Source organism: Leopardus geoffroyi, chromosome B2, assembly GCF_018350155.1.
Source record: "Leopardus geoffroyi isolate Oge1 chromosome B2, O.geoffroyi_Oge1_pat1.0, whole genome shotgun sequence".
NCBI lineage: Eukaryota > Metazoa > Chordata > Mammalia > Carnivora > Felidae > Leopardus > Leopardus geoffroyi.
This window is the reverse complement of record NC_059332.1, coordinates 129,498,819-129,515,120: the sequence shown is the minus strand read 5'-3', so window position 1 is coordinate 129,515,120 and position 16,302 is coordinate 129,498,819. Positions and strand designations below refer to the sequence as shown.

General features: G+C 35.4%; 1 protein-coding gene across 2 annotated transcripts in view; it reads right to left on the bottom strand.

Annotated features, from left to right (window-relative positions):
• Positions 1–2,699: 2,699 nt before the first annotated feature.
• Positions 2,700–16,302, bottom strand: part of PEX3 (peroxisomal biogenesis factor 3) — a 34,887-nt gene continuing 21,284 nt past the window's right edge. The window contains exons 9-13 of one of the 2 annotated variants that reach the window (XR_006717611.1): positions 14,611–14,681; positions 12,424–12,546; positions 7,396–7,492; positions 5,438–5,599; positions 2,700–4,234 (exon numbers count right to left, since the gene is read on the bottom strand). Coding sequence is in view for 1 of the 2 variants with exons in the window: in XM_045499847.1 (XP_045355803.1) it covers positions 5,516–5,599; positions 7,396–7,492; positions 12,424–12,546; positions 14,611–14,681 (375 nt within the window). In the remaining variant the exon portion in view is untranslated. Of the gene's footprint in view, positions 4,235–4,762; positions 5,600–7,395; positions 7,493–12,423; positions 12,547–14,610; positions 14,682–16,302 lie in introns of those variants that run through there. The other variant, XM_045499847.1, reaches the window with a different exon arrangement.

Here is a 16,302-nt window from a genome sequence, read left to right as displayed (position 1 = left end):
CTTCCAGTGCTCATAGTAATTGTCTTTTCATAGAAAAGTTTTTTTTCGGGGCGCCTGGGTGGCTCAGTCAGTTAAGCGGCCAACTTCGGCTCAGGTCATGATCTCGCGGTCCGTGAGTTCGAGCCCTGCGTCGGGCTCTGTGCTGACAGCTCAGAGCCTGGAGCCTGTTTCAGATTCTGTGTCTCCCTCTCTCTCTGACCCTCCCCTGTTCATGCTCTGTCTCTCCCAGTCTCAAAAATAAATGAAACGTTAAAATAAAAAAATTAAAAAAAATAAAAAACGTTTTTTTTCCCTCTTGGTAATAAAACTGATATAGGTTTACTGTAGGTATTTTAAAACATACTAGGGGTGCCTGGGTGGCTCAGATGGTTAAGCTGCCGACCTCAGCTCAGGTCATAATCTTGCAGTTCAAGCCCTGTGTTGGGCTCTGTGCTGACAGTTTAGAGCCTGGAGCCTGTTTTGGATTCTGTGTCTCCCTCTCTCTTTCTGCCCCTCCCCACTCTGTCTCTGTCTCAAAAATAAATCAACATTAAAAAAAATTAAAGTCATTGTTTAGATCACCATTATTACGATTTTAGTACATATACTTTCAGGCTTTTTGAGGGGGTGTGGGATTGGACCTATGGGCCAATTTTTGTAGGTGAGCTCATATGAGCTCTAATTTAAATTAATATATATGTTTTGGGTGCTTGAGTGGCTCAGTCGGTTGAGCGGCCGACTTCAGCTCAGGTCATGATCTCACAGCTTGAGTTTGAGCCCCGCGTTGGGCTCTGTGCTGACAGCTTGGAGCCTGGATCCTGCTTCAGATCTGTTTCCCTCTCTCTCTGCCCCTAACCCACTTGCATTCTGTCTCTGTCTCTCTCAAAGGTAAATAAACATTAAAAAAATTAAAAAAAAATTTTTTTTAAATGTTTATTTATTTTTGAGAGATAGAGACAGAGCATGAGTCGGGGAGGGGCGGAGAGAGAGGGAGACACAGAATCTGAAGCAGGCTCAGGGCTCTTGAGCTGTCAGCACAGAGCCCGATGTGGGGCTCAAACCCATGGACTGTGGGATCATGACCTGAGCTGAAGCCAGATGCTTAACCAACTGAGCCACCCAGGCGCCCCCCCCCCCCCCAATTTTTTTTTTTAATTAATGAATATGTTTCCTACATTTGTCTTCAAGCAAATTGAAGTTGAAAACCTAGTTGATAATTAGGAATTCTACTCAAATCTTCCCTAAGAATGAAGCAAAATAATGAAGCAGCAATACAGATTTTGATGTAAAGTTAAAGAAACACTGACTAGAGAAGTCGCTCTCCTCAACAAAAGAAGTTTAATATGGCCAGATCTTTATTTGTAGTACTGTAGGTTTCATTTGGTCACATTAATCAAATGCAGACATCTGTTTCCAAAAAATGCTTCAGGTAGAGAATGAAAAAGAATACTATTCATATTTATTCCCTAAAATCATGCTAAAGTTGAAAACCTTTTAAAAAATTACTCATTGTTGAAGTTCCTAAACCTACCAAATTTTCAAAACCATGCTATTTACATAAATGTTAATAGTTCTAAATCCCAATTAATATTTTATTCGAGATCCAACTTGGACAGATTTGTATGATCCCAAACACTAGACTAAGAAAAACCAAAACAGGAGTAAAACCCAACCAGAGCCAAGGAAACAGTGTTACAAGAATCTTATCATAAAAGTAGGGTCATTTGTTTGTTTGAAGAAAGTAATTCTGAGACTGAAGCCTGTCAACTACTTAAATTCCTATCCTGTCCATCTTTACCTTTACAAATTGATACGAAAGGGGAAAAACAGATATTTAAGCAAATTATAGGGTTTGGTGACTTAGTAGCTATGAAGGAGCTACATGACAAAATACAGTTCAGCATTCTGAGGTGCTGATAAAATGCTTTTAACCCAACTCTAAGAAAAAATATGACCCCAAATTTAAATTTATTTAAGGCATATCTTGCTTATGTGTAAAATGTACTACAATGGGGTTTCATAACAAGGATTTAAAAATATTCCAGCAAATTCTTGGAATTATCTGTAGTATGAGGGCAAGAATTATAGTAAGGGTAATTAAAAATCAGATCTCTCATTAACTATTTTAAGCCAATAGTTTTTATCCTCCAATCAAAGAATCCTTTTCCCAGCATTATTAAATAGGTATAAAATGCCCTGAATTGAATTTCGGTAACCTCTGATTTTCCTTTAATGACTGGAGAAATATTGAAGGCAAACCAAACTAGGTTACTAGACTGAATAGTCTAGATATTGATATTAAAACAAAAAATTTTAATGTTTATTTTTGAGAGACAGAGAGAGTGTTTGTGAGCAGGGGAGGGGCAGAGAGAGGGGAATTCAAAGCAGGCTCCAGGTTCCACACTGTCAGCACCGAACCTGACGTGGGGCTCGAACTCATGAACGGTGAGATCATGACCTGAGCTGAAGTCAGATGCTTCACCAACTGAGCTGCCCAGGTGCCTCTAAGATGTTGATATTTTAAATATGGATATCACTTTAGTAAGATTCTATCTCATTTTCTCATAGGTGTCATATACAAGCAACACAATTACTGTAAAAGTTCAGGCTATTCAAATAAATATGAATCAGGACAACAGAAGACAAGACCGATGTTTTATCTTCTGTTCAATTTTGCAAGTGAACGATCTGGTTAGATAAAATCTTCCAAGCAAATAAAATAAGTGCTCATGTAAGATTTTTATATATACACAGTAACAGACACATTTATACAAGTTTGAAGGAGAAAAAATAGAAGCAGTTTTAAGTAATCTCCATGTAACCAATTCACGGGATAAACTGATGGTCTTCATCTCCTCAGAAAAGGAGGTGCTTAGGGCAGGCTGCAGGCTTTCAGTTAGTAGGCGTCTATCTGGTGCACCCTTCGCTTTGATTTCCACTTGCTGCAATCTGCGTTTACCAAGTCGCGTAGAGTTTGTTACTATAGGGGCTGAAGAGTATTCTTTGACAATTCACGTCTGCCTTAGAAGCTCAGAAGGTGATCTTACTTGGAAATGGCGTCTTTCCAGATGTAACGAAAGTTAAGTATTGAGACAAGATCATACTGTACGTGGGTGGGTCCTAAGTGAGAGTATTCTTATGAGACAAAGAGCACAGACACACAGAGAAGGCCATGTGAAGACAGAGGCAGAGACGAAGTTTGCTGCTACAAGCTAAGGGACACCTGGGCCACCAGAGGCTGGGAGAGTCAAGAAAGGATTGAACAGTCTTCCCTAGAGCCTTCAGAGGGAGCATGGCCCTGCTGATACCTTGATTTTGGACGTCCAAAATCAAGAATGGTGAGAAGAGAAATTTCTGTTGTTTTAAGTCACCCAATTAGCAATAATTTGTTACATCGGCTCTAAGAAATTAATAGTTACCAAACTGATTATGCCAGTTGAACTTGTTATCATGAGTATATAAACTGATGACGTGAGTGTGAAGAGCTGTAGTTTCTGTGAAAACTAAGCTGATCTTTGAAAAGACTCGATAAAAGTGTTGTTTTTTTAGGGGGGCCCGGCTGGCTCAGTTGGTGGAGCATGAGACTTCTGATCTCAGGGTTGTGAGCATGAGCCCCATGTTGGGGGTACAGACTACTTAAAAATAGAATCTTAAAAAAAAAAAAAAGTGCGTTGCTGTTTTAAAATTTAAAGATATTGGCTAATTGTGGGGAAAACAGTTCTAAAAGATTGGAGGAAAATATAGCAAAAACCTAGAAGGATTCTGTATCGGTGGCTCACAATTATATAATGGAATGTAGTGCATGTGATCTGCACAAGAAGGAGTTGGAGTGCCTCAAAGCAGACCCATACGAAAAAGGTAGAAAAGACCTGGTCCCTAGATTAAGAAAGTGGCAATTAAAGAATATTTATATTTTAAGTTAAAATATCTAAGAATAAGTTTTTTTGTGTGTGATAGATACCCTGCTTTATTTAAGTGACCTTTGGATTAACCAAACTATTGGTCCCAGACAAGAGGGGTCCTATTGTACTAGCTGAAGACACATTTGTAATATCTAAGGCCAGTTAGCTTCAAATGCATGTGGGTTTTACCTGATCATCTCTTCAACTGCCACGGCGCCACAGATGCAGGTGACTCCAGGTGAAAATTGTCAGCTGATCAGAATACGATCCTTTTTTTTTTTTTTTTTTTTTTTTTTTACAAGGCCACACCTGTTCAGTCTCAAATATTCCTTGGATGAAATCCTGGGTTAATACTGCTGCAAGAGATGCAGGCCCTATTACAGACACATTCACTAATTTTCCAAAATGCAGTTTTTCCTCCACCCTATTAGAAAATAACATCACTATTTTCTGTCAAATTTGGAAGAGAAATATTTGCTATCTGCCAACACTTTTACATCTGTTTTTTCTTTTGTTAAACATTGTAGACATTACATTTTTTTAAACATTTTTCCTCTGTTGGAGGAACATAAAGCGATGTCACTGACAATATTCTTATGTTACCGAAAATATATCTAATACACTAATGATATGCAACAATTCATTTATTTCTGCCTAAGTACCCTTAATTATAAATACAGAATATAGATTTACTAGAGACGATGAATTGTTTCTCTTCAGAAGGGAATGCTATTCATTTTTTCTAAACAGAAAAACTAAAGCATCAATTATATTACTAGTTAAAATAAAACCTGAAAACTAGCATATTCTCCCAAAGTAACAGCAAAAATGCTATAGGACAAATAAATTAATGGCTGTAAAGTATTAACTCAACAAAACCATATTTTACTAAAATATTTTATTGCAGTAAGATATTTACTGTGCTCAAAATCAATACAAAGTAAGTTAAAATTATTTACATACAAATGCTGAAACTATAGCTAAAAATAGCCGCTGAGTAACAACAACAGCACAATTTCAGCCTCTAAATCAAATACGTAATTTTCTAAGGATTGTTAACAATGGTAACGAAAAATTACTGATCATGGTTGTTAAATTCACTGGTTTCCATAAAAAGAAATGTCCTTCATCAGGTTTATCTAAGGTAAATAACTTATTCCTTTGAAGAGTAACGGGAGAAAAGTCTGATTCATTCATGTATATTATAGTCCAGTGAACTTTATGATTAAATAGTACATTTTCTAAACTTCACAGCTATTTCTCAAACAGATTTTTCCTTTGTATAAATGTCAATGTATACTACATTTCATATTATATATATATAAAAAAAGTATCTACATTAGTTTTTTGTCAGTTTGGAACTAATATCCATGGTGTAACAAAGTATTAACAATTCTGATGTCTGCACTGTGTATGCTCAGATATGCTCACAAAAACTAGTCTGTTGATGACTTTAAAAAAATATATTAAGATGCCAAATAAATCTATTTTATTACGAAATGAAGACTTTGATTAAGAATATATTTTTATTAGGCATTTCGGTAACAAATCATTACCCTATATATAGTTGATTCATTCAGTGTATTTTTAAAAGTAAATGAATTCCATTGTAGTTTTTCTTGAAGGAAAAGAAATCATTTCTCCAGTTGTTGAGGAGTACTAAAAGCTTCATACACATTAGCAGCAAAGTCTTTCACTTGCTCCATCATCAACAGATCCTAGCAAAGATGACAATAAAACATTACAGTTTGTAAGAAGTATAGATAATTTAAATCCATTTCTGCAATCAAGCAATAAATTTAGCTTTAAGTTTTGTGGCAGTAAGGCCAAAAAGAAAATCACTTAATGCAAGGAATATTTTTTCGCATAACAAATTCTAGGAGATACTTGATTTTAAAAAGTATTTTGAAAACTGTATGTAATTAATTGGCTTTCTTTAAAGCCTATGTATTTTATGATATGCATTTACACACATTATTCTGAGAAGGGGTCCATAGGCTTCACCAGATTGTGAAAAGATCTATGACACAGAAACATTTAAGTGCCTCTCTGGGCATCAGAGAAACAGTAAATGAAAAATGAATCTATCCTTTGTGTTCTCTGTTTCTTAAGTATCAGAAAACTCAAGTGAACTTTAGACCAGTCTTGACCTCAACAAATTCATGGTTAAAGTCTCTAAAGACAACTTGGCATTTTATAGTTAAATGAGTTAACACAGAGATTATGCTTAAAAGAACTTGTCAATCAATAGTGTAGTATATAACCTACATTCGGTCACACTAAAAATCTTTGAACATTAATATCAATGGTATTTTTATTAGATTGAACTCTTTTGTTTTCATTATCAATTATACAGATTTTAATTACTGTGGTACATAAATTACTTAAGCCTTCAAGCTGCAGGTGGTATATTTTGCCTGGTTGTATTTCCCACTGGCCTGCCAAGATGAATAGCCTACAGATGAAGCCAGACTCTTACGAAACTGGAGAAAGGTGAAGTTAAGGTTTAAGTGCCAAAAGTTACAAACTTTTTTCTCACACTGATATACATGTGAAAATTAATTTAATATGAAATTAAAAATTTTAAACTAAGTTTTTAATAAAGAAATCTGAGCTTAAATTAAGCGAAATGAGATTAGCCTTACTCCCTCTTCCTTCTGCAATATGAATGCCTGTCATGGGTGACAGAGATGACAAAGACAACTGAAGAGAACAGTGAGGCAAAATAAGCACGTAAAGGACACAGTAACGACACCATATAGAGAAAGAAACAATCTGTAGTCTTTTCATGTTGCCAAGCAGAAAGTACACGGAAGATAATCTAACTTGTCTGAGACACATGGTACCAAGAAGATGCCATCTTTACACTTAGCTTGCAGTCTCCTCCCTGTACATTTCTGCAGTAGTTTGGAATTGAGGTGTATTGCAAACAAGTTTCTAATTCTAATACAAGTTTTAGTCTTCTAAAAGTATTGCAACTTGGTTGCAGGTGACCCAGAAAAAACTGTGTGGGTCCAGAGTTCTTATTTCAATAATATTTGCCTTACTTAATGCATTCCAAAATGGTTTTCTAAGGAAGGATTGAGTTTTAGGTAGTACTGTCTACGGAACTTTTCATGAGCAGATTATTGGTGCATTCTTAATAGTCATATTTATTAATACTAAAATGCTTTACTTCTCCAAGACAATTTTTTAGTTTTCCTCAAAATTTGAGGAACTAGATCACAGTCTCATAACTCAATCTTATTACTAACATAGTTTAATGCCAACCAGAATGTATGTAAAATGTAGTCTCACTGGTGTTGGACTAGAATATGGGGAAAGGTATTCCCAACCTCATAAATTTGCTATATTTTTGTTCTCATGGGGCATTCTACCACACTCTACATGTGATTTAAGTTTTGGTTTCTTTGAACAAATACCACAGGAGAGAAATGTAATTTTATGTCAGACCAATATAACCACAACCAAAAATACAATGTTTTTAAATAATACCTCCAAGCTTTCTTCTTACCTGAACAAAATGACTAGGTGTTTCACTGCAAACTGAATGGATCTGTCCATTTACTATTGGAATTATCTTAGCTAATGGCAGGCTGACACTGGAAAGACTGAAAAATCATCATAGTAATAATTATTTTCTGAAATTGTCTTACAGGATCTTAACATTTTAATTATAACGCAATATAGTAACTGAAGAGTATTCACAAAGTGTATTAAGAAGAAAATAAAAACCATGCATAATTCTACCCCTTAGAAATAACAACTGCAACTGACATCATGGTTAACTTCTTCCAGTAATTTTTATACATATCTGTGCTTTTTAAAAAAAGCTTATTCATTTTTGAGAGAGAGCGAGACTGAACATGTGCCTTAGTATGGGAGGGACAAAGAGAGGGAGAGAGAGAATCCCAAGCAGGCTCTGTGCTGTCAGTACAGAGCCCAGACGTGGGACTCGATCCTGGGAACTGTGAGATCATGACCTGAGCTGAAATCTAGCATCACTCAACTGACTGAGCCACATGGGGTCCCCTTTTGTTTGTTTTTTTTAAACACAAGACTCTAACTTCCCAGCAATATTGTTTTGTATTTCTATTAAAGTTATGAACATTTTCCATCTTATTTAAAGTTCTTCACCAAAGTTTTAATCTATTTTTTAATGATTATAAAAAGTAATTCATCCTCTAGCTGTGACAATTTATTTATTCACTTATTAAAAAATTTTTAATGTTTATTTTTGAAAGAGAGAGACAGAGGGAGAGAGAAAACAAACATGAGTGGGGGTGGGGCAGAGGGAAGGATACGGAGAATCCCAAGCAGGCTGCCCACTGTCAGGGCAGAGCCCGACAGGGGGTTCAATCTCACAACTGTGAGATCATGACCTGAGCCAAAACCAAGTCAGATGCTTAACCAACTGAGCCACCCAGGCACCCCAGACTATCCTAAAATTTCTTAAAAAAATTTTTTTTTCAATGTTTATTTATTTTTGAGAGAAAGAGACAGAGTGTGAGTGGGAAAGGGGCAGAGAGAGAGGGAGACACAGAATCTGAAGCAGGCTCCAGGCTCTGAGCTGTCAGCACAGAGCCCGACGCGGGGCTCAAACTCACGAGCCGTGAGATCATGACCTGAGCTGAAGTCGGACGCTTAGCCGACTGAGCCACTCAGGCACCCCATCCTAAAATTTCTTAAGTGTGTCTACTTCTCCCCATTGTCAAACCTAGTCAAGGCTAAGCATTTTCTTTTGTCTGGACTATAGCAGTGACCTAACTTGTAAGTGCTCAACAATCACTTACAATAAGTTGGGTGAATAAATGAATAAATGTTGGTGTGATTATGTGTGATACAATGACTGTTAAATGATGAAACACTTTGGAAACAAATATGAAATAATTTTTATGTGAGTTATACTCAGGTTTGTTATGTTAAACATAATACTTCACACCTCAGTCTACCCCAGAAATTTCCTTTCAAACATCATGAAAATGCTGAAGCTATGCTGTGTAACCATATGCTAATCTAACCAGTGTTCTATGCTGAGATTTGAGGCAATGGATAAAAAGAAAACAGGAGTGCAGAGATTTATGTATTCCTGAGAAAATTAGGCATTATTCTCCTTCTTGGTAGCATTTTTCAGAATGTCATGTTTTTGTTTACATGTTTGATGTCTCTCTTTGTATATTACTTTTTCTTCATTAGAAACTGAAGACACCACTACCATACAAGGTCTGTGAAGTTTGGTACAGTGGCTATTTTACTAACTGTATTTTATCCCAGCACTTAGTAAAGTTTCCTTCTCCATAAAGCAATCTAAGTGATTCTATAATGTAAGTCCCATCATATCACTCTCCTGCCACTTCTCTGGTGGCTTCCCAGCATTCTCAAGCTGACAACCATGATCTGTATGTGCTGAATTCTCCAACTTGGTCTCACATCACCCTTCTCCTAGTTCCATCTGTTCAGCTACCACACCAGCTTCTTCCAGGTCCTCAAGTGTACCTCGGTCCTCCACTTTTCAAAGTCTTTGCCCTGTGGCTTCTGCCCTAAATGTCAACTGCCTCGCTCTAGTCCAAGGCCATATTTAATGCTCATCTTTTAATTCTCAGTTCAAATTATTTCCTCAGGGGAACTGCATGACATTCCACGTTTGTTCAAATACTTTTATCATATGTTCAATGTTCTTTTCCTTCTAATACTTATCATAGTTTGTACACCTGTTTGTCTATTTCTCCTACTAGATTGTAAGACCCATGAGGACAGAGACCTAGTTCAGTGCTTGATACATAGTAGTCGTTCAACAAATAGATGCCAGATGAATGGACAAACTGGCATCTGTCTCCTCTCTTCTGAGTTCATGTCTATGGCCATTTCTTCTTTGTGTGTTTCCTTCCTTAACTGATATGTCCACTAACCTCTTTGTATAATATACACAGTTTGCAAACATTTCCACCAACATATCATTTGCGTTCAATAGCAGTTATAAAGCTAATAAAACCTGTTTGATCTGTAAGTTTAAAGTTTTACAGCCACACCTATCATTTTCTTTTGTAAAGTTCTTTACTTTCATTCTTAGAAGAGCCTTCTCCATCTTGAGCTCTGACAAATATTCATCTGTTCATTTATGTTTTTTATGTTTATTTATTTTTGAGAGAGAGAAACCAGGGGAGGGACAGATAGAGAGGGAGACAAAGAATCTGAAGCAGACTCCAGGCCCCAGCTGTCAGCACAGAGCCCAATGTGGGGCTCGAATTCATGAACTGTGAGATCATGATCTGAGCTGAAGTAAGACACTTAACCAACTGAACCACCCAGGTGCTCCATATTCATTTATGTTTTTATCGTTTAAACCTCTTGAATTTTTTTTGGCTATCTGTGTGGTACCAAAGAGTCCAACTTTATTATTATTATTATTAATTTACATCAGTCGTTGTAAAATGACTAATCTGTCTTACTATCATTTGCTAAATAACACATCTCTTCCTCACTTTCATCATGTACTAATATCCTCCTGTATATTTTTGAGCCTGTTTCTGGATTTTACATCCTGTCTCAATGGTTTATCTATTATGAATAACATATTATTCTAATAATTGCACCTTATATATTTTATAGGGAAAGTATACTTATCGCTTACTTTTCTAATCATTTCTTGAATATATTATGTGCATATACTATATGTAGTATATACAAGAATACAGTAAAACCTTAGTTTGCAAGCATAATTTGTTCTGGAAACATGCTTGTAATCCAAAGCACTCATATATCAAAATGAATTTCAAGAACCATTGGCTCAGCTGTGATCATGTGACATTCAGTGTCACGTACCATCTCTCGTTTATCAAGTTAAAATTTATTAGAAATGTTTGCTCATCTCGCGGAACATTCTCAGAACAAGTTACTTGCAATCCAGGGTTTTACTGTATACACATATATAATACATACACCCATATATAGTTTGTTTTTATTAGTTAGCATCACTTTTCAGTTGATTCTCTTGAATCAACTGAGGGTTCTGCATCATTAATTGGAGTACGCATAATTAATGATATTTTGTCTCTTTACCGATAATTGGAAATATTTTATCTTGGCTTATTGTAATGGCTAGAACTTTCACAACATGTTAAACAATAGGAACAACAGTAGGCATAATGAAAATATTTCTAGTATTAAGTCATGGAGTATAAAGTAGGTTATCGATATAGAAAAGAAAAAAACTTAAGCTAGGAAATATCTACTGAATACTTAGAGTATGTAACGAAATATGAAAGGGCATAAAATAGTTTCTGACTTTGTGAGGAGGCTTAAAATATAACTGAGGAATACGATTCCCGTTCTAGGTGAAAAATGTAGGTTGTACAGGAAAGTACAGTAGTGAGTACTATAGGGAGTTTAAACAAGAAGACTACAATGGCTATGTGGTTATAACACATTTTTTATAACTCTTCAGTGTATAAAATCAAGTACTTGTGTAAAACAACTGTTATAATTCTTTATCACTACTCAGGAAATAACTAATACCTTGCTAGGTAGAGATTATAGTGAAGTTTTATTAATCAGAGCACCTTGATTTAGGGAAGCATATAGGGGCTGAAATTTATTTTTGTATCACTTAAAAGAGTTCCTAAAAAAAGATTTTAGGGTGATATTTAAGTTGTCTCAGAAAATAAATTTTATGGCTGTAAGCATTCCAAATCCTCAATGCTAACTGGAAATTATTCTTTTTATACAATAAAGAAGGGTTCCAAAGAAATGAATAATTTCTTGCCCTATGTATTTAAGAATTGAATTGGATATTGCACATACATACTTCATATCACTTACTGTTTCTCTTAATTTTAATGGACCAATTTATAGTCAGTTAACATTGATTTAGTAGCTATTATTTTCTGAGTTTAATATAAAAAACTTCAAAGCAGGTTATTAAAGAGTATAAATTCTAATAGGAGAGCCAAGGTACTCATGCTGAGATAAGGATATAATAAAACCATATGATACATTTTAGCAGAATGAATGCATGACTTAGAAATAATTATGATTAAAAAAATTACTAACAATTACACTAAATACTCCCAATCTTACAAGAAGAGCTAAAAATGAATACATTATGTTGTTGTAAAAGTAGGAGATAATTCATGAAATAGGAATCTATAACAAGAATGCCTGCTTATCATAATGGCCAAACTACTGAATTACGTAGGCCAATTATGGCTTGCAGTACTTAAATATGTTTTCAGTTTTATATTCTAAAGAGTTAAAAAAAAACCCCAACAATCTAAGAATTGGGATTTGGCCTGCAGAAAGACAGATTGACAACCTAAGTATTTCTATATGGTGGCAAAATTTTGGGAAGAAATGAGGTTTTTAATACTGAATTCAGAAGGAGTTTCTACTAATGAAGGAATCATTAGTTTAAGGGAGTTTAATTTGTTGAAAATGATCAAACAAATTTATCCTCTATGATTTTTTTATTACCTGGAACAAAAACACATCCATAGCACTCCTTTGTTAGAGCCTTCATTACTCACAACATTTTATGTCATCTTACCTACTCATGGAGTTACTACGTTGCAGTTCCTGTTCAGTAGGTCGAAAGAACTCAGCCATGTTGTCTAGCAGTCTGCTAAAACCTCGGTTTAAACATGTATTCAAAACTGTACTAAAATCTGGACTACACAAAAAAAGAAGGATAGATTGTGTTTTAGATTCTCAGTGGAAAAGGAAATAAATTCAATAAGTATGTTGTTATCTTTGACAGCCACCAACATTTCTAGTCACAACCTACTTTTTATAGCCTAAAACGCTGTTAAGAATATATCAAGGGGTTAATCTTTAAAAATTAAGCATAAAAAGGAAGTTTATTATTTAGCACAACAAAATGAGAATTTGCATCCATTTTGCTAGATTTTCTTTTATTATTCAGCACTTTGTACAATGTGTTTTCAAGAATTTCAGTAACAGTATTACTTCTCTTCAAGGAACTCCTGAAGAAGAATCATCTTATAGTCACAGATACTGGTTTGCTTCACATATTCTATCATGACATCTCAGAAAATTTTGGCATCATGTACAGGTGAGAAACTGGATACTTAGGGATGAAGAAATTTGTCCAAAGGTATATATAATTAGTAAGTGGGGAGCTAGAATTTGAACCCAGGCCTTTCTGTTTTTAAAGTTCAAGCTCTTTTTGTTATGCTACGTTAGTATCTCACAAAACCTCTTTGATATAAAGAATAATATACATATGCTATTAAAGTTAGAAAATGCCTACTTCAACAGATTAGTTTGATCTTTGAAATGCAGAAATCTTAAACCAGACCAGCTCATGGGAGTGGTGGGCTAGGGGCTATCCATCTGGGAATTATCAGCATACAGACAGTAGTTAAAGCCGTGTATGAAATTGCTTAGGGCAGCTGAGGATGAAATAAGAACAAATACCTTGGAAAACGAATGTTTACAAGAAAGACGGACATAGAGGAAACTAGAAGAAATAATCTGAATACAGGGAGAGAAATCAGGAAATGACACTTATGGAAGCCACACGAGAAAAGAATTTCAAGAAAAGCTTAATCAACAGTGTTAATCATCAGAGAAAAGTTAAAAAAGGTGAACATCACAGGTTGATCAGTTTTGGCAAAAGATCACTGATGACCTTTTCTAAAACTTCGTGGACTGAGGTGGTGAAAACCTGAGTAAGAAAAAATGTGAAAAAAAGAAGAAAGAAAAAGGAAAAAATGTGGAGACGGCGATCGTAGAAAGTCTGAGTTAACCTTTAAATTTGTTGATTTTCATCACATTATGAAAATATCTTAGAAGCAGAGGATATAATTTCCTCAGAAAACAGAACTGGAGAAAGTGGTCTTAAATTATCCTTAGGATAAAAGAAATTTCCAGATTCTCCAGTGATAAAACCACCTCGAAGAGTTAAGTGGCTCCACCGAGGCTGAATAGCTAACAAACAGGAAAGTCCATCTTCAATCTAGGTCTTCCAGTCTCCTAATGCATAGTCTGGTGCATTCTCCATTGTTAACACCCTAGCTGTGTTCTGGGTGACTTAAAATAGTAATACTCAATTTAGGGAAGATGTGAGATTTTTATCACTCAACGTTTTAGGAACATTATAGTCTATCCTGAGAAGGCTAGGGGGAGTAACTCCCAAAATTGAGTGTGTGTGTGTGGTGGGGGGGGGGGGGGGGGGGGGGGGAGCAGTGTACATAGATCAGCACATGTACACATGTGGTACCATGAGGATTAGCTGGAGCTGGCTACCTCCAACTCACAAGTGCATTTCTCCCCAACTCCCCAACTCCTCAAGTCAGTATCAAGTGATTTCAAGTTAGTAGTCAGAATGGCTGCAGCTACAATTTCAGTTTCTGTTCTGTTTTATTTTTAAATGCTAGTTGTTAAACATTTCCTTACATACTGGGTCTACCAGAATCACCTCTGAAAGCTTTTTTTCAAAATATAAATGCTAACTATCTTCCAGTCCCTCAACTAGTATTTCAGATTCTCTAGCCTAAGGAAGTGGGTGAGGAAGGCATGGGCATCTTGAAAAAAATCCATTTTTCTCATTACCTTAATAAAAGAATTAGGAAATCCTACCTAAATGCAGGGGAATAGATTCAAAATGTAATTTTCACAAGATACCATGCTGCATATGTCCAGGAAAAACTAAAAAACGGACATAAGTACATTCAAATAGAAACACGTTTTCTGTTACAAGTAGTATACATACCTTTCCAACATGTCTCTGGTTTCATTGAGTAGTTTAATAGTGGTGACATCTCTAGGAGAAAGCCCACAGGCCTGTGAAATTAAAATGCCATACTTTAGGGTTTCAAATATTAGTACAGGTATGATGACAGTAATCATATTAATAAACCCCAAGAGTTCAGAAAATCTACAAGTCTATGTTCTATCAACAATGAAGAAATGTTAAACTAAGAAAAAAAAAACAAACTGTAAAAGTTCATGTGTACAAGTAAGTACTATTTAAAACATGAGTTAGTATCTTAGTTATTGTAAATAATGTTGCAATGAACATAGGGGTGCATATTATCTTTTCAAATTAGTGTTTTTATTTTCTTTGGGTAAATACCCAATAGAATTATTTGCTCATACAATATTTCTATACATACACACAATGGAATATTACACAGCCATAAAAGGATGAGACTGTGACACCTGAGACAACACAGATGGACCTAGAGGGTATTATGTTAGGTCAAATAAGTCAGACTAAGAAAGACAAATACCATATAATTTCCCTCACATGTGGAATATAAAAAAATGAATAAATAAAAAGCACAATCAGACCTTTATAGAGAAAAAACTGACATAAACTGAGACCATATAGGGAACAAACTGATGGCTGCCAGAGGGGAGGGTGGTGAGGGGTTGGGCAAGATGGGTGAAGGTCAGTGTGAGATATAGGCTTCCAGTTATGGAATAAGTAGGTCACGGGAATAAAAAGCACAGCATAAAGAATATAGTCAATGATGCTCCCATAGGGATATATGGGGACAGAAGGTAGTTACACTTCTGGTGAACACAGCATAACGTATAAATTTGTGGAATCTCTATGCTGTACATGTGAAACTAATGTAACATTGTGTGTCAACTGTACTAAAAAAATGAGTCAAAGTAAAGTTATACTTTATAAGATCCTTGTTTATCTGGCCCCTCTTGAACACATTTCTAGAATATATTTACAATGAAAATGATTGTCTTTTCAGGTTGCAGAGGCCTGGCATTTTTTTTTTTTCTTTTATTGGTAAAACATTTTATTAAAATGTGTGTCTTTTTTCATCAAGTCTAGTCTAGTCTGGAGCTCTGTGTGCCCTTTTGATCTAAAGTTTCAGGGTTTAATTCAGTGCAGGTAAGATCTGGTCTGTCATTCCTTTCTTCAACTGTTCTTTTGAATCTTTTTTTTTTTTTTTTAGTTCCACTGTTGAATTTTAAAATTTGGAAACTGTTTTATCATTCCAGAAAGTTTTTTTTAATACTCTCATTGCATGTCCTTGAGATTCTAATTTGTAAGTAAGTTTTCTCCTATTTCTTTCATTAATTCTGTTCTATCCATTCTGTTTGTTCAGTTTAGCCTCTATCCTGTAGGTCACAGGGTTCCCTCAAATGGCAGCAACCTTTATTTGGCCTACTCATGAAGGTAGGGTCTCTGAGCACCCGAACAGGTCTACCTTTGGGGTATCTAGGGGAGGAAAAAACAGCAGGCAAGGAAAACCATGGCAATATTTGTTCTAATGGAGTCTCTAGGTTAAGGCATGGCTTAGGAGCCTCTCTGGTTTGTGAAATAAGATATCCTTCTCTTAACTGTAAAGAATGGGTATAACCCAATTACGCATGAAAAAAAAACCCAATAATTATTAAAAAACGAGATATTATAACCTGCAATCTTTGACATTTTTCT